This window comes from Camelus ferus, chromosome 9 (assembly GCF_009834535.1).
Source record: "Camelus ferus isolate YT-003-E chromosome 9, BCGSAC_Cfer_1.0, whole genome shotgun sequence".
Taxonomy (NCBI): domain Eukaryota; kingdom Metazoa; phylum Chordata; class Mammalia; order Artiodactyla; family Camelidae; genus Camelus; species Camelus ferus.
Window position 1 is genome coordinate 49,909,463 of NC_045704.1, and position 18,031 is coordinate 49,927,493.

Genomic DNA, 18,031 nt, shown 5'->3' on the forward strand with positions numbered 1-18,031 from the left:
GCAGCTGTAAATTTCCAGCCTGTGGTTTTCACATGCCATGTTGATTCCACCAAAAACTCACATTTACTGGGGGCTGGGCCAGAAGACTTCTGCCAAGAAGTGAACAAAAGCTCCAAGGTCTTTTGGCAGAGCCCTGGCAAAGCAAGGCAGCTGGTGAGTAACGAAGAGAAGTGTGCACACCTCTGCCTTCCCCATCCTTCCCTTTTCCAAATACTCTCCTTCTAAACAGCCACATGCAACCTTCCAGTTTGAACATTTTAATTAGAAAGTTACATCATGGGCCTTTGTACACATTTTGCAGAAAAGTAATTTGATAAAATGCAAAGTCATGTTAGCTATGTTTCCATATCTCTCTACCTTTTGGTGATTCAAACCAGAAACAATTTTTCATTTAAATCTCAAGGAAAAAAACTTTAGGCATATAAACAGCACTAAATATTAAAATGAAAGGCAGAGGGGTCAGTGTTAGGATATTTCTGTGCTTGAATACTTCAAAATAGCTTTGTTTCCAAAACCCTATTTTGGTCAGCCTGAAAGAAAAGGTGCTGTGGAATTAAGAACTGAGTCTCCAGGGTACACTGAGGCATGCACTCAGGAGGGTGTCTTTGGGTGGGATTGCAGAGGGCACGTCCTTCCAGTGTCAATGACGTCTCAGGATCATAAAGCAGGCCCAACTGTCCTTAGGGCGAGAATGGAGAATCCATCCACATGAGACAGAAGAGGCCCATTCTGGTGGTCTCTTCCGCGGACACTCAGTTATGAGGGCAACCTGGCTGGACTGCGTGCCATTCTGCTAATGGCCCAGCCAGGACTGGCCTGCCCGGGCTAGCATCCTCTCTATCCCCTCCCTGCTCCTTGTGGATCCTCCCCAAAGCAGCCCACTCTGATGGGCACCCTGTTCCTTAGGCACAGGAAATACAAGTAACTGGGCTTCCCACTAGCCCTCCAAGTAAACTCTGTGGTTGTCAGGCAGTGGGAGCCAATACCAACAACAGCTCCTCTGTCACCCGTATCCTTTTCCAGAAGGGGGAGGGCTGTCAAGGAGAAGGAGTGGCAAGTGTCCAGGCTGTTGGGTGAGGGCCAGAGAGAAAGAACCTGTTGTTACGCTCCTTACTTCCCCCACTGTTGCTGAGGGGCTTGTGAATGAAACAGCACATCTGACTGCAGCCTGCTATTCCAGGGGCACAGACAGAGGGCAAAGAGCCAGCCCCAGCAGGGCAGGGATAAAGGGCTGTTCAGCTGAGCTGCTGACAGACGACTGTCTGTTAGGCTCAGGGCAGGTGGACGGATGGTCCTGGTGTCCTCAAGTCGCCCGCCCTCCCGCACGTGCACACATGTGCTCTCGAGCACTCCCCTTCTCTCTCCAGTTCCCCAGTAAAAGGCCTCTTAGTTGTGGAAATCAGTTCTGAATAGGAAACTTAGATGCCCAGGAGTGGAAAGTGCTGATGATTTGCATATCTATCACCAGAGAGCCCTGAAAAGAGTAAAGCATGGTTTACAATGGGGGAAGAAATGCATAGCATGTTTCTCAGTTCAAGAGAGGAAAAGTCTCTGCTTGACCAGAGATGGGACTCTTTCCAAGATGTCTGAACTGACTGTATGTAGTTTTTCTGAAATTCAAGTCTGAGGCAAAAAAAGCCAAAAACAAAAACAAAAGCAAATTATAGCCTTCGGGAACCCTCAGATGTTTCCTAAGACTAGTCCCTGATTATTTTTGCAGGAGCTTAGAAGATATGCAATTTGTGTAGAGGAAAATTAGAAAGGATTGTTCTTTGTCTCCCATAGGAAAAGCACACATGTGGGCAAGTGTCCATGAGCTTTTCGTAAGTTTCCTAACACGGCAGTTCTCAGAAGACAACAGTGAGGTAGCCAGGGTCCTGCTTAGAGTTTTCAGAAAGGGTCTTCTTATGATAAATGCTCCTTATACAGTTCTCCACAAGGCACTGCTGGTACGGAGACTGTGGTCACCACCTGATTTTGAAACACAAATCTTTTGATTCTTTCAAATACCCAGAGGAAGATAAGTAGGATACTGACATACTGGACCCAGGCAAACTTCATCATTTCCCAGAATCCTGGTAGATAAGTACAAACAGTTAAGGAATCACAGATGACATTTTCTAAGTAAATGTTAAACCAAAGGTTTAGTTTAGACAGAAAATGGCAAAAATGTTTCAAATACCCTTAAGATAAAAGAGGTAATAAAAGATTATTAAGATATAAATATGGATGATTCTGACCTAGAAGAATTGCTCAAAAAAAAAAAAAAAACAACAAAAAAAATGAACAGGAAATGAATATTTTTTCCTGTATGAACTGCAGGGAGACATAGTCATTTGTGTGGGGCTACAAGAATATAGCAATTTCCAATCTGAGCCTTCCCACATCTGTTCTTCCTTGGGACAACTGAGGAATACTTTTCTTTTTTGAAACTGAGCTACTGTTGGCCCTTTAACAGAAAGGATATGAAATGACTTCCACTGGGTATCGGATGACAGCATTAATCACAAATGGAGCTTCTGCAGCTCTTCCCACCAGCCAGATGGGGTTGGTGTCAGTCAGGATGGTGGTTACTGCAATACAATCAGGAGTTAATCTGTGAATGCTCTCTTTGGCAATAAGATATGGGGGACTATAAAAATACTCTGACCTCACAGGCAAATTCTGCACTTCAGAACTCACCCCAAAGAAATAATTCAAAAGGAAAGGGAAATTGAATGAGCAAAGTTGCTCACATATTATTTGTTAAAATACTTGTCAAAATACTTGTGTTGAAAACTTAAAAACAGTTTGTGTTCTACAGCTATTGAATGGCTAAGCAAAGGAATACTATGCTACCACTAAAAAGGAAACCAACTAAACTAACACAACACTGTAAATCAACTATATTTCAATAAAAATAAATGGGGGGGAATATATAGCTCAGTGGTAGACTGCATGGTTAGCATGCATGAGGTCCTGGGTTCAATCCTTAGTACTCTTGTTAAAAAAAAAATCACTAAATAAATAAACCTAATTAACCCCCCCAAACCAACCATCAAACAAAATAAATAAAAATAATAAAAAAGAGTATAAATCAGAAAAAAAAACAATTAAAACTCTGTAGCAGCATGGGGAAATGTTTATATTACAAAGTACAAAAAGTAAGTTGGATCATAAAGTATCTTTAAACTATGATAGGAAAAGAAAAAAAAGACATTATGAACTCATCTATAAAACAGAAACAGACTCACAGACATAGTAAACAATCTCATGGTTCCTGGGGAAAGGGGGTGGGAAGGGATAAATTTGGGAGTTTGAGATTTGCAAATGTTAGCCACTATATATAAAAATAGATAAAATATAAGTTTCTTCTGTATAGCACAAGGAACTATATTTAATATCTTATAATAACCTTTAAGGAAAAAGAATATGAAAATGAATATATGTATATACATGACTGGGACATTGTACTGTACACCAGAAATTGACACATTGTAACTGACTGTACTTCAAAAAAAAAAAGGAGCTGTATAAAAAAAAAATCTGTGTACGGACAAAGACTGAAAGGAATAAAGAAAGACAAGCTGATTTATAGATAAATGCTTTTAAGTTGTATTCTAAAATTCCTTTATTTTTGGAACAATGCTCCTAGTGCATTACATAAAATTAGGAAGAAATACTGAAATTGTAGTCTCCTGGCTTAAATGTCTGTGTATAGTATTATGATGTCTGGTTGCCAAGCAATACTTGGAGGCCTTTAGAGAAAAACCTCAGACGACCAACCAGCCAGACGTGCTGAGTCAAGCACACGAGACAACCCGAGAGCCTCGCCTCTGTAAGGGATGGACATTCTCTGTCTTCCACCCAGAACCTTGGATGCTCGCTCCTACTTCGGCCGCTGATACAGAGTGAGTCACTCACATTCCCTATATCCATCTGAAAACTATGGAAAGCACCCTGTCTTTGGCTTCTTTTACAGGTATGGTATGGGATGTAACTCAATTAGGGTTATATATAAAGAAAAAGAAACCCATTAAGCCAGTGGTGAGATAAATATGGCAGTGAATTAGCACTAACCTGCTGGACCACAGAAGTAATGGTGGGGAGGCCTTTAGGAGAAAAAGGCCAAAACTTGAGTAGCCTATTCACTTCCATTAACTGAGCATTTACTGGTTTTGACATTTGCATATGATAAGGGCCCCAATTCTGTTTCTCTCCAATTCCCCCATAAATCTGGAAAGTCCTTGAGAAGCAGTGGGATGAACTCTCCTCAAGACTCACCGTTCCTTTCCTGATAGGCAGCAACAATGTGGGTGAGGTCGTAGTCACGGGCAAAAGGGCTGGTCCCGTTGATTACAGATACCTGGGATGTGGCGGGAGGATGTGGGGTGAGCACCCAAGAGACTTCCCCTCATGTTTTTTCTATCCTCTTGCCCACACAGGCTGATCTCAGAGACCACCCTCTTATGCTTGGTGGCCTATTCCAGTATCGATAATCTTTTCTTCAGTGATGAATGAACTCTTGTGCAACAATTTAAGCCATTTATTCTCAGTCTTTTCTTTGGCAGAGATGGAAACAAGGGGTCAATATCCACCTTTTAGAGGTTTTAAAGCTATTTATAAAATACCCTTCTTTATTCCAATGAGAGAAGTAATTCCTTTAATTTTTTTAAGAGAACACATTTTCAACTCCTTTTTCTTTTTCTTGCTCTTGCCTGGATGCTGTCTAATTTATCTCTTAATTACCTTTTATCTTTTTCAATTATCTCTTAGTTATCTTTTAAACGTAGAGATGGAAATAGGATAAAGTACAAATAGTAAGCACATAATCCTTTGAAAAAGATCTGCCCACTAATATATTCCCCTAGACATAATCTAATATACAAACCTTCAAATAAAAAGGGCTATGTTAACTTTATGTCTTACAGTCCCTTCCTTTTTAAAAAACATATGTTGATTTACAGCTATGTGACCACAAATCCCAGTTTATACAGAACAGCGCCTATAGTAACTGGTAACATCTCACTTTCACTTTCAAAAGCAGCCCAGCCCAACTAATACGGGTCTCCTTGTGATAAAACAAAGGTTAGTGATGAATGATCAGATGCATGAGTGCTGGCCTCCGACAGTAACATGGTTCTGTTACTTTCAAGCTGTGGGACTTTGGGAAAATTAATTAATCCCTGTTAAGTCCCAGTTTTCCCATGTGTGAAATGAGAGAGTTCACTCTCTCAACAAATCTGTCTGCGTGCTTACAACATGGCAGGCATGGTTCGAAGCACTGAGGTGACAGGACAGATGTCAGTGCTTTTGCCGCTGAGAGAGATGGCAAGTGAACAAAATGAAACTTTTTTTTCAGATTTCAGGCGGAGGTAAGAGGGGTAAATCTGGGTGAGGGAAGATGGAGAGAGAGGGGAATGCTCTTTAGAAGGAGTGTCAGGGAAGGACCGTGCTCAGGGGCTTTGAACAGGAACCAGAATGGAGTGGTAGATTAAGTAGAGGGGATCCTTGGCAGAGGGAGAGTTAAGTGCAAAAACCCTGAGGCAGGAGCTGCTTGAAGACCTGCAAAGAGGCCCGTATGTCTGGAAAGGAGCAAAAGGAACAATGACAAGAGAGCTGGGAAACTGCAAAAGAAGGTACCTCATGAGGCTGCTGTGATGATTAAATGAGATGCTATATTTAAACCTCTTAACTCAGGGCTGGCATAATGCTTAACAACAGTGGTTAATATCCTTTTTCAAATGTTTTATGCGAACTGAAAAAGATCACTTGGAATATGCCGTGTGTGTGTGTGTGTGTGTGTGTGCTCGAAATCTACAAACAATTCAGTTCTTAGATAAACACAAATTTTTTTTTCTCTCTTTTTAGATGTAACTACAGGGTTGCCTGTCTCTGTACTTTGAAATAATTCCTCAGAAATACTTTTCTGTGCCACCCACAGAGAAATGCTATTTCCAACTTTCCTTTCTCCCTCTTCAAAGAACCTGATAAGCAGTAACTTATAGATACAGAAGAGATGGACAGTAAGAAGCATCCTTACGTTGTATCGAGTATCAAGGCCACCATAGCTCAGGGGCTGCTTCTGCTGCAGCCGCAGGTCTCCGTTCACATATAACTGGGACCCTGGAACAGCGAAGGAGGATTGGAGAAACGCCATGCTCTGCATCACAAATGTCGACATCCTCTGAAGTCATTAGAAGGAGAGACAATATCAATTTCAGTCAGATCAGAAGGGCTCTGAGTTGTAAGCGTCACCTGTCTGTGGTTGAAGCCTAGTGGTCCCTCCCGTACCTAGCTTAGCCCCGCAGGAAGCACTCTGCCCAGAACCCTCTGAGCTAGTAAGAGCTCATATAAATTAGTATGACTTCAATGAAAGATATTTGATTTTAGGCCAATTTAACTTAGGCAGTTAAGTCCCGAAATACACCTCTGAAGAGAGCCTTCTGCAGTGTGGGTTTTCCTAGAAATCAAAAAGGGGCTCTGTTCTACTGAAAGACAAAAGAGAGAGGACGAGCTTCCTTAGGGAACTAACTCACGTGCAATTGGTAGGAGAAAGTCAAAATGAGCTGCACACCAAGAACGTGCTCCATGGACTGCAGGGGAAGCTCCAGTTTAAAATGTAACATGTCCATTTTCCCATCCTGGTTCCTGTCTTCTTCTCTAGTCTAGGAAATCCAAAAAAGGCCAAGGATTCCTGGTCCTTAGTAAGTCTGGGAGAAATCCATACCACTGCTGTACATACACTGTGACTCATAGTTCTGCTGCACACAGGCATTATCTCCCTCACTGAGAGGAAAAAGAGAACAAATAGCTACAAGTGGATCACTACTGGGGAAAGAGACATGTGCACCGTCCCGGAACTGCACACTCCTGCTTCTCAAAATATTCTAGGGCCAAACTGAATGGGAACTTGAACTGGCAGTAACAACACTGTAAACATTTGGGTGCATTTTTTCTTTTTCAGTTGTCTCATTTGATCTTTTCTGTTTTGTTGCTGGTGTTTTCTTTCTTTTTAAGAAACATGCCTGAGTTTGTATGAACACTGATATAGCACATCAGAACTGACTTCTACTTCTCCAGAAGTCAACTTTTTAAAACAGGAAGGAAAGAATCCTAATCATTTGCATTCCCTGAACAGACTCAGCATAAAAACACCAAGCTCTACTTATATAATCTTTAACCACAGTGTCTTTGCTTCAGATTCTCAGTGTTGGACTGATGTCAGGGCTTTAAAGCCTAGTGCACCTTTTAGTACCAATCAATACAATGAAAAAGAAAGCTAAGGAAAATCAGTAAGCCATTAAAACTACACTGGTACTTTATAAATTATGTACATGAAAGTAGGGAAAACAGATCCAAAGAGGGAAAAAGACAAATTACAGCTCATTAAAAAAACACCAGAACCCACTCTTGCTTCCCAGTGACCCTCAAATGACTAGCAGGAAAGACAGTCCCTGAAATGCAATCACTGGTGACATGATTCCTTGGCACAACTCTGGATCTTGTTGCTACAACCGATCCTTTTCCACTGTAGGTTCCCAGAAGGATTCTGCTATGGTGTATCAACACTCCCATCTGAATTCCCCATCAACTGATTCATTTGGTTTTCCACCATTACCTTTATTCCGGGAAAGAGATTCTTTGTTCTTTTTCAGGCTAATAAGGTCGTTTGAGATGGAGATATCTCAGTTTTCAGAAACTTTCAATCATTTCTTTCCTTCTAGACAATAATGTCCTTATCCTGGGCCTTGTTATAGAGAAACCTACCCTCTCTCTTCTGTTGGATACGACTTTCTCTGTCCTGTTCCATCAGCTTTGCAGGTGTAGGGGAGGGATATCTGTTACCAGGGCTGACAATCAAATTACCGAGACAATTATGTATTAGCAATTATGAGTAGGAGGGAAAAGAGGCTGCCTTGTCTTCCTGTGAATTTTTTTCAGTTGGTACCTGGGAAGACTCAGAAGACAATGTCAGGTTAACTCTCTGTAGTGGATCCATGGCTCCTGGATCTTTAGGTTTGGATGGGAAGGCAAAGATCCACAACTTGCTAGAGAGAATAGTGGCCATGAGGGAACTGCCATAAGAATCCAGACTCTAACACAGCCTGAGAGGGAGAGAAATCCATTTCATTTGACCTTTACAATAAGTCTAAGGTAAGCAGAGCAAGTACTATCCCCACTGTATAGATGTGAAAATCAAGGCTCAGGGAGACTAAGGGAATTACGGGGTATGGCTAGTAATGGTGAAGACGGAATACGGAGCCACATCTTCGACTTCAAATCTGGTTCTCTTTCCAGGACTAAAATGTCCAGATTTAAAATAAACTCAAGGAGCAGATGTTGGGTAGGGCAGCAGATCTTTCTGCAAAAAGCTAGCATCAAAAGCATGAGTGTAAGTTTGTATGCTTTTTTGTACACACACTTTTACTCCAGGTTCACAGAGGACAGAGATCTGGCACAGAACCATTATTAGTGTTTACTTGTTAAATCCACTCATTAACCTGTCAAGTATTTTCTGAGGGCCAACCATGTGCCAGGCATTGCTTCAGGTGCTGGAAATGTAATGGCAAACAAGTCCCCACTCTAATGAATCTTACATTCCCAGCCAGGGAGGCAGAAGGTAAATCATAAACACGTGCCAATATCAGGGAGTGATAAGTGCCACAAAGAAAAATGAAGCAGGCTCCCTTCTTGAGGGACCAAGGGTAGAATTTTTATAGTAAGTGTTCAGAGAAGTCAGGTGAAGTGAAGTGATAAGGGACAGAAACGTCTTGGGGAAGAGTGATCCAGGCTAACAAAGTGCATGAGCTCTGGGGAAATGTGGGTCAGGGTTTAAGAGTGTGAGATGAGGCCAGTGCAGCTGAGCACAGTGCATGAGACAGAGACGGTGGAAGATGAGGGCCAGGACAGGACCACTGAGATAAGTGATGGTGCAAACGCATCTCCCACAGAAGACCTGTCGCCATGTAAGACTCTCACTCCCTTGGGGCTGGCAAGGTGGGTGACATTGCTGTGCTATCACTTGGGACTTCTGATAAAATCAATGGTCTAATTCTATTTACTTCAAATCAAGCTTAACACAAAATGCAACAGCTACAAAGGCACGTGTTCAAAGAGCTAATACTTCTTTAACACAAGTTCAAGGTTAGTAACTAAAATCCAATTGGTGTGCCTGGCTAAGAGAATTCATAAGTCACTCCATCACCTTATTTTTATAAGCTATATGTACAACTTGGAGAGATTTTTTATATCCATGGACTCTCCTATCTCATCCCTCTGCATATCCCAGAAGTACTAATACTTGGAATGGTGACAATTAGCAATAATTAGAGAGGCAGGTACTGTCGTGCTCTTTATATAATTACATTGAGGGCAAGAGAGGATATGGAACCCAATGACAGAACTGGGGCTAGGACTTAAGTTTGCTGACTCCTGATTCAATGGTCCTCTGTAATAGCCCATATGAACCCTAATTTCAAAGATTTCTGGTGGTTATAACAAGTTAATGCTTTACAGATACATGTGAAATCAATACTAACATACTAGGTAAAGATAAATACAGGCATTGTTGGACTTAGTCAATGCCCATCAGTCCATCTGCATCAATCAGGGCCCAAACAGGAAGAAGGAAACTAAAATAAAGTTACTTTAACAGGGGAAATTTAGTATAGGGGATCATTAATAACATAGGTATTAGTGGACTAAAAAGGCAAAAAGGAAACACTGTTTACAGGGTAACTGCAGGAAGAGCTCCCATGCCTGGGGCTGGAGAAGAGGCTGGCATTACAAAGAGCTGGGATGTAGACTTCAAGAAGGGAGTGCTGTCCAGTTGGTGCTGGTACCTCTGGAGCTTGGAAGAAGAACCCAAAGGAGTGGATAAGGCTGGAGGAAGGATGGACTCCTTGTTTGCATCACACCAGCAATGGTTCTTCACCCTGGTTGCAATTTCTGGTTTTCTTCCACTCCCAGAACAAGGCTCACCATGCCTCCTACTGGCAGTACCTAGGAGGCAGTGGGCAGAGGAGAATGTGGTTTTCGGTACTTCAGCCTGAGCATCACAAAGCCGAATATAGGAGGGTAGGTTTGGAGCTGAGGCAAGACCTAAAAACCAGTATAGCATCTGCTGTAGCAGTAGCTATAAATTTAACTAGTGCTGTTGTTTCCAGAGTGCTCTGACTTGCACCATTTTCCCCATCAGGGATTCTACAGTATTTGATAGTTTGCTGGAATTTTATTTGGCTTCTATTTGTTTTCATACTTTTTACTCTTTAGAGTCATATTTTTTTAATTGAAGGTTAATCTCCTAGTTTATACCAGTGTCCATTTTACCATACACTTGTCCTCACTGAGTGTTCCATTTTTTCTTTTTATGCTGAAAACACTCTTTGGCACAAGTCTTTGGGTCTCCAGCAAAGTAGGGATTGCTACTTCATGGCTCCTAGGCTTGTAAAGTCCTTGCCACCTGTATTTCAGTGAATCTAAGATATCATCAATTATAAAATGTACCTATACCAGTAAAAACCAAAAATACTTCCAATTAAACTATGACACAATGCTTTCTAATCACTGAGTATTTATTTTATACTTATTGAAAGAGCTTTTAGACTTAGGCATATTTATATGAGAAACCATATTTATGCACATAGAAAAATATAAGCAAAATAAATTGATCCACAGATTCTTAAAACTTCTTTTGAATCACTTTTTGACTCAATATTATCCATACTTTCCTATACAGTTTTGTCCTTTGTGCCATGCAGCACACTGGTGACACAGCATGATTTAGAAAAACTTTCACAAAGGGAACTACAATCTATTGCTCTGGGCTCTTAAGCAGCCTTTAGAATAATGTGGAGCTATCCTACCTTTAAGTGCCTCTTGAACCTTCCCTTACCTGCTTATCATTTGGCTCTTAGAGTTAAAACAGTGTTTTAATTACTATCTCTGGATCTTCTTTCAAGCTGCTGATGTTCCTTCTGCAAGTTCTGATGCTGACACTTTTGATGTTTGCACATATGTAGGCAATGAGGACTAGCCAAGCCTGCCTTCTGGCCAACAGCTATTGTTAAGATACCACAGACAGGCAGACACTCTCTGATTTTGTAGATGTGATAAAACATGTCTCAGGCAGTACTCTCCACTCATCTTCCTGCACCCTCGTACAGCTTTCAGTCTCCATGCACTCCAGGTCACAGATGCTTAATGAGCCAAGTCAGGCTCATTGAGGGAAAAAGGTCACTCTTAGCTTTTTTTCTTCTCTCATTACAAACAAGAAACTGGACTTTTAAAGCAATCAAAAGCACAGGGATTTTAGAGATGCTATTCAAGGTGAGAGGACCAAATCAGCAGCAAGGCCATTTCTGACTTCTGGGGCATTTTCCCATATTAGCATCCACAAAGCCACCTCCAAGCATTCGGTCAAACTTTGACCTAAAACCACTGCTTCCTTTTCTTTCTGGGTAGGTGTGGTCAGTCAGCTTTATGTTCAGAGTTAGAGAAGGGTTTTTTTTAACACTAAGGGTTAAGGGTATAAGATATGGAGTAAGAAATCCTTGAGCTATAGTCTGACTATTCACTCGAGAGTTAGAAATCATGTTACTTCTGAGGCTTATTCTCTTCATCTTTAAAAATAGGGTTAGAAACTCTACCTCATAAGGTTACTGTGAGGCTTAAAGAGATAATATATATAAAAAAATAAATGGCTAACACTTCACTAAGTGATCGTTAAAGGTCAAGTACTATGTAGAGGACTTTAAGTGTATTACCATATACCAGAGGCACAGTAAGTTATTAAAATTTTTTTAACTATGGTTTGTAAGCATTTCACCAGGGTATCACCTCCTTGCTTTAAAAAAAAAAAAGACATAATGCACATACGATAAAATTCACCCTTTTAAAATCTATAATTCAATAGATTTTAGTATATCCACAAAATTGTGCAACTATCACCATTAATTCTAATTTCAAAACATTTTCATCATCCCAAAAACAAACCACATACTCATTAGCAATCATTACCCATCTCTCCCCTCCACCAATTAATTCCCCAGGCTTCTAGAATCCCTAATCTACTTTCTGTCTCTACAGATTTGTCTGTTCTGGACATTTCACCTAAATGGAATCATACAATATGTGCTGTTTTGTGGCTGGATGATTTCACTTAGTATGTTTTTCAAGTTTGTCTGTGTTGTAGCACATATCATGACTCCATTCCTTTTTGTGGTTGGGTAACATTCTATTGCAAGGATAGAACACATTTTGTTATCCATTCACTTGTTGATGGACATTTGGGTTGTTTCCACTTTTTTTGAATTGCTATTCCTATTATGAATAAGGCTGCTACGAACATTTGTGCGAAGTTTTTGTGTAGACATGTGTTCTCAATTCTCTGGGGTACACACATGCCTAGGAGTGGGAATGCTGGGACACATGGCAACTCTATGTTTATCTTTTTGAGGAACTTCAAACTATTGTCCAAAGTAGCTGTGCCATTTTATATACTTATCTGCTTTTAAATTTTTACGTTTTGGGGTTTGCTTTTGTTTTACAAGGCACTTTCTAAATTTTTCCTTTAAAAATTGTTGTCATTATAATTTAAAAACCTTGAATATGTATTACATTCCCATGGCACAAAATTTAAGTGGTACAAAAGTGTATGCAATGAAAAGGTTTCTCTTCCACCTTAACCTCAGCCAGCTAGTTCCTTCCCCAGAGCTAGCAATGTTGGTGGTTTCTTCTGAGTTCTTCCAGAGATAGCCAAAGCATAGATGTATGTACATGTACATACACACATTCATATATATATTTTTTGTTATTTTTCTATTATTTTTATACAAATAGAAGCATGTCATATACAATTTTTATTTTTTATACTTACCAATTTCTCTTACAAGTAATTCCACATCAATATATATAAATCCACTTTATTTTAAAAAAAAGCTATGTACCATTCCACTGGGTAGATGTACCACAGTTTCTTCACCAAGTTTTCAATTGTTAGATAGGTGGTTTACCATCTTTTGGTATTACAATGCTGCAATGAGCAACTCTTCTTTTTGTTTTTTTCTTTTGGAGGGAGAGGTAATTAGGTTTAGTAGAGGTACTGGGGATTGAATCCAAGACCTCGTGCATGCTAAGCATGCACTCTACCACTTAACTATACCTCCCCCCATCAATGAGCAACTTTTTACGTATGTCATTTAACATGTGTGCACAAGCCTTAAAGATACCTTACTAGAAGTAGAAGCAGGCACATGAATTGGTAATTCTGACGAATATGGACAAATAGTCCTTCAAAGAGGTTATATTAATCTACACTCCCACTAGTGCTACACTGGCGTGAATGTGTAACTCTGTACATCCTGCCCACTATGTTATCAGACTTCAATTCTTGCCTATTTGATAGATAAAAATAATATTTCAATGTATTCTTAATCTGCATTCATCTAATTATGACTGTGATTTCGTACCTTCAAGAGTTACATGTGGCCGCCTCTCTCTCACTCGCTCCTCTTTGGAGACTGCCTGCACTGTCTATGGAGTGTGTAGCTACTTTTACTTTAACCTGAGCACCCAACCCCCACACCTGTGGCCTTTTTCCTGCCTTTTGAAACAGCCTACACTCTATGCAGTATGTATCTCTCTAAATAAATCTACTTTTACTCAAAAAAAAAAAAAAAAAGAGTTACATGTGTTTAGTCTTCTATAAATTATTCATATTCTTTGCCCTTTTTAAACTAGGTAGTTGGTCTTTTAATTATGGATCTATAGGCACTTTATGTTAGGAAAATTAGCCCTTTACAAATGATACAAATAGTAAAACTTATTTCCTAGTGGTCATTTGTGTTTTGACTTTGCTTGTGGTTTTCACCAGGCCAGTAATTTTTAAAATTATTTTTATATACTTGCATTTATCAAAAAAGTTTCTTTCTCGGTTCATAGATTTTGTCATACTCAGAATAGCCTTTCCTACTCCAAGATATAAAAGCTTTCACTCATTTGTTTCAATATGTTTATGACTTCATATTTTAAATGATCTATTGGACTTTAATTCTGTTGTACAGTCCTGAGGACTGGCTCCATCTTTACTCACTGCCTTAAAATACCACCTTGTATTATCCTACTTTTTCTCCTAGAATTTTTGCTTTTTTTCCTGTACTTCCCCTTATATCTTCTAATTCATTTATTTGTATCTCATGATTTCAAACTATTCTCAAACCAAGAGCTCAGCCAGGAAGTAAGCAAATGATTTACTGAGAAAAACTGTAGATGACAAGGTCACAAATTACTTATAGACAAAGGCCTAGAATGGATAGGGAGAAAAAAGACTAAGAAAAAGGAGCTTTGTTTTATGCTTTGCAGTGTAAAATTACCCAGCATTAAAGAGGATTAATAGTTCTAGGCACATAAAAATAAGAGGTAGCCTTGGCTTCATAAAATCACACACACACAGGCAGGGGGTAGGTGGGCAGTGCTCTCAAGGGAGTGGTTTCTGGTTACAGAGATAAGATAAACAATCCAACTGGGAAGCCAACCAGTTGTGGTGGATGAACCAGTGAAATGAGCAAATGAATGAAACCTAATGCTGTATCCTTGTTTTCAGGATTATTTCTTTGAATCAAGTAACTAGAAGAGGAATACACAAATGCAAAGAAAAAAATTTCAACCAAAAATGTAAAAGACAGGGAATGCTAACCTAAAGTAAAATTAGTTAATTTTGTGTGTGTTTGTAACTTTAAAAAGCCCTTTGTTTCCACTTTTGGAAAGGAAACACATGCATGTAGAATGGGAGACATGCAATGGTATACAGTGAAAAGTAAGGGTACCTCGATGACAGCCTCTCCTCTACAGCCACCCCTCCCCAGAGGCATTACAATCTCAAATAAGAATAAAAACGGGCCACATGTCACTACTGGGGAGGAGCTATTGAAAGAAATTTGTCTTCTACTCCAGTTCTATTTAAAAAATCAATTTACATGGGGAGGGTATAGCTCAGTGGTAGAGAGCATGCCTAGCATGCATGAGGTCCTGGGTTCAATCCCCAGTACCTCCATCAAAAAAAAAAAAAATCTATTTAAAAGACCTGATCATTTAAAGAATCAAAGTATTCAACAATGTTACAAAAACCAGCAGACTTTCACTCACAGGGCAAATATTTTCATTTATCTGATTATTTAGAAATGTATCTCCATGTCTTTAAATAACAATTGCATTGGCACTTCTCAATTTCTGTTTCAGGCATCCTCTATTGTCTTCCCACAAAGAGAGACACAGATTTAGTTTTCTCCCCAACTCCCCTCCTGCCAGCGCTGCCCCCTTTCTATCTCCCCAGTAGAATTAAACTCTTATTTTGGTTAGTCAACATTTATTGTTCACCTAATTATGATTATGTAAATCATATTCACAACTCTGCTTACTTTTCCTTTCCTTACTTTTTATTTTTCTGGAGTTAATAATTATTTGCTTGCTTAGTTTTCTGTGTACTTACACTATTTCAACAAACAGCTTCTACTCCAATTCCTCACACTGTGATGTTTAAAGGTATAATATTGAATCAAAATCTTGCTCACTGAAATATTCTAATAGTGAAAAAGTAAAAGAATCAAATATCCAACAGAAAACTAGTTAAATCCCTTACAGTTTTCCATATCATGAAATACTTTGCAGACCTTAAAAAAGAAGGGGGAAGGGTATAAGCTCAGTGGTAGAGTGTGTACTCAGTATGTACGAGGTTCTGGGTTCAATCCCCAGTACCTCCATTTAAAAAATAAATAAACTTAATTAACCCCCCAAATCAAACAAAAAGTAAAAAAATTAAATAAAAGAAATAAAGCTGATTAATCAGTATTGCTATATGTACCAAACTGAGCCTTTAATTTTGTCATTATATATACCTGTAACTTTAATATTTTACAATAAGCATGCACTTTATAATCAGAAAAAATTTTTAAAGTAGTTAGAAATGTTATCTGAATCATATTTTGTTATTTATATGACCAATCGGGTTTAAAATTTTTTTGCATTTTATTTAGTTGCTGGGAAAAATGTCTTGATTTTTTTCCCAGCTACACAAATCTGGCTGTACGACAATCATCTCAGAAATGTCTAAAGAGATGCAACTTTGGAAGAAGGAAAACCAAAATTTTCATACTTCTGAACGAAAATGTTTTCGGAAAATTAACGTAAAGGGCGACTGTAAGAAATGCACTTATTCTGAGCCAAATACTAGATCACAGACGTTTTCATCCCAGACAGCAGCAGGATGGAGCGGCACCAAAAGAGGCGAGTCCAGGGAAGCAGGACTGAGCCCGCAGCACTTTCTAGGGAGGTTGCTTAATCAACCAGCGCTTTAGCTTCCTGCCCTTTCCGTCCCTAGCGTGTGGTGATGCACAGCTGCAGCAGATAGAGTAATTAAGGAGAACCTGCTCGGCCTTCACGAGTCATAATGCAACTTTCGCAACCACCGCTTCCACCAAGCCAGGCCCACGGAAATGACGCGGGCCAGAGACAGGCTGTCCCCAGGCTTCCAGACTCTGTATAGGACACAGGCGCTCAAAGCAGTGGCTAACTTCCTTGGGGTGGTAGACGGCTCAAATAAAACAACCAATTTACTCTCTAGGAAATTAAACAAAAGCTCAGGCCAGTGAGCTTGCTCACACAACTTCCCTGGGTTCGTGACTCTTTCAGACCCAAGCGGGGCTCCCCCGATGCGGAACTTGGGGAGGGGGCCGCTCTCCCTCTTCCTCCCATCCGAACCATCCCCATCTCCGCCCAGTCCCGCCGCGCGGGTGGGCCAGGTTAGGAACCACGCACCGAAACGAGCGGGACGCGCAGGTGACTCCCCTGCAGCCGGTTGAAGGCGGGGAACGTGCTCCAGGCGAGGAAGCCGCCGTGCTCGGGTCCCAGCAAGGCCACGAGCAGCACCTGGTGCTGGAAGCGCACTGTCGGCTGCTCCGCGTAGCTGCTCCGCTTCAGCCAAAACCCTGAGGTAAAGAGGACGAGAGGCGGGGGGGGGAGGAGGTGAGGAGGCCGGCGCAGGGATCCGCGTCGCGCATCGGCCTGGGGACAGGCTCACCGTGGCTCCGAAAGGCCACCAGCAGCGGTGAGATGTACGTGAGCGCGGCGACCAACAGCAGGAAGAACGCGGCCTTGGAGCAGAGTCCCGCGCGGTAGCCGCGCTCCACCGGGTGGGAGAAGAGCTCGTAGAGCGCCATGAGCATGGTGCGTAGTCCCGCCGCAAGCTCGGGACCCCTGCGCGGTTCCAGAGGCTCTACCAACTTTGGCTTCTCCTGATTGCCATAGCCTTAGTCACCACGGCAACTGACGGCGCAAGAAAACGAACCAATAGCAAGGACGCGGGGCTTTGGTAGGGGTGGGGCTAAGGGGGGCGGTGCCGATTCGTGGACCTCAATCCTAGCTTTACGCGTTGGGTGCGCTTTTCCAAAGGCTGACCAGAAATATAGTGTTTCCGTGCATCAGTACCGTAGCCATCGCCCTTGTTAATATTTGTGTAAAATAAAATTTTCACAAATATTGATTTAAAATAAATAGCTGAACAACAACAACAAAAATACCTGCATATGTGTCATCTGTATTAACCAATGTGTTTCATTGTATACTTAAGTCCAACTCCTCACAGCACACCCTACATAGGCGAAAACACAGAGAACATAAATATATGTAGCCTTAGTCCTGAACCCGGTCCTGAGCTAAGACCAAACCCAGGTCCCTTCTCTCCAAATTTTCTATTGTTTTCACTATACTCTGTAGCAGGACAGTAGCGGAAACAGGACACCAAACTCCCTGCTCTTCGAGGGATAAGGATAATTACTCTAGCTTTCTCTGCTATACTTTTGTTATCTTATATGGTGCACAAGCTTGGCTACCTGTTTCAGGGGAAGTTACGGTACTCTCCAAAGATAACATTGATTATCTTAATTGAAGGCTCACCTTCCCCTGCCCTCTAGTATTTTGAACATGGCAGAAGGATTTTTTTTTTTAAACATGGTCAACAGCCAAGTTCTTCATCAAAAGGCCCTGAAAGATCACA

At 40.8% G+C, this 18,031-nt stretch overlaps 1 protein-coding gene across 1 annotated transcript; it reads right to left on the minus strand.

Annotated features, from left to right (window-relative positions):
• Positions 1-241: 241 nt before the first annotated feature.
• On the minus strand, positions 242-17,513 carry TMEM231 (transmembrane protein 231). Its single transcript, XM_006193471.3, has 7 exons — positions 17,057-17,513; positions 16,795-16,964; positions 6,519-6,647; positions 6,023-6,166; positions 4,264-4,345; positions 2,468-2,573; positions 242-2,086 (listed from the first exon to the last, which is right to left on the minus strand). Exons 1-7 carry the CDS (start codon positions 17,199-17,201, stop codon positions 1,906-1,908), a joined length of 957 nt encoding a protein of 318 aa, XP_006193533.1. The 5' UTR covers positions 17,202-17,513; the 3' UTR covers positions 242-1,905.
• Positions 17,514-18,031: the final 518 nt, after the last annotated feature.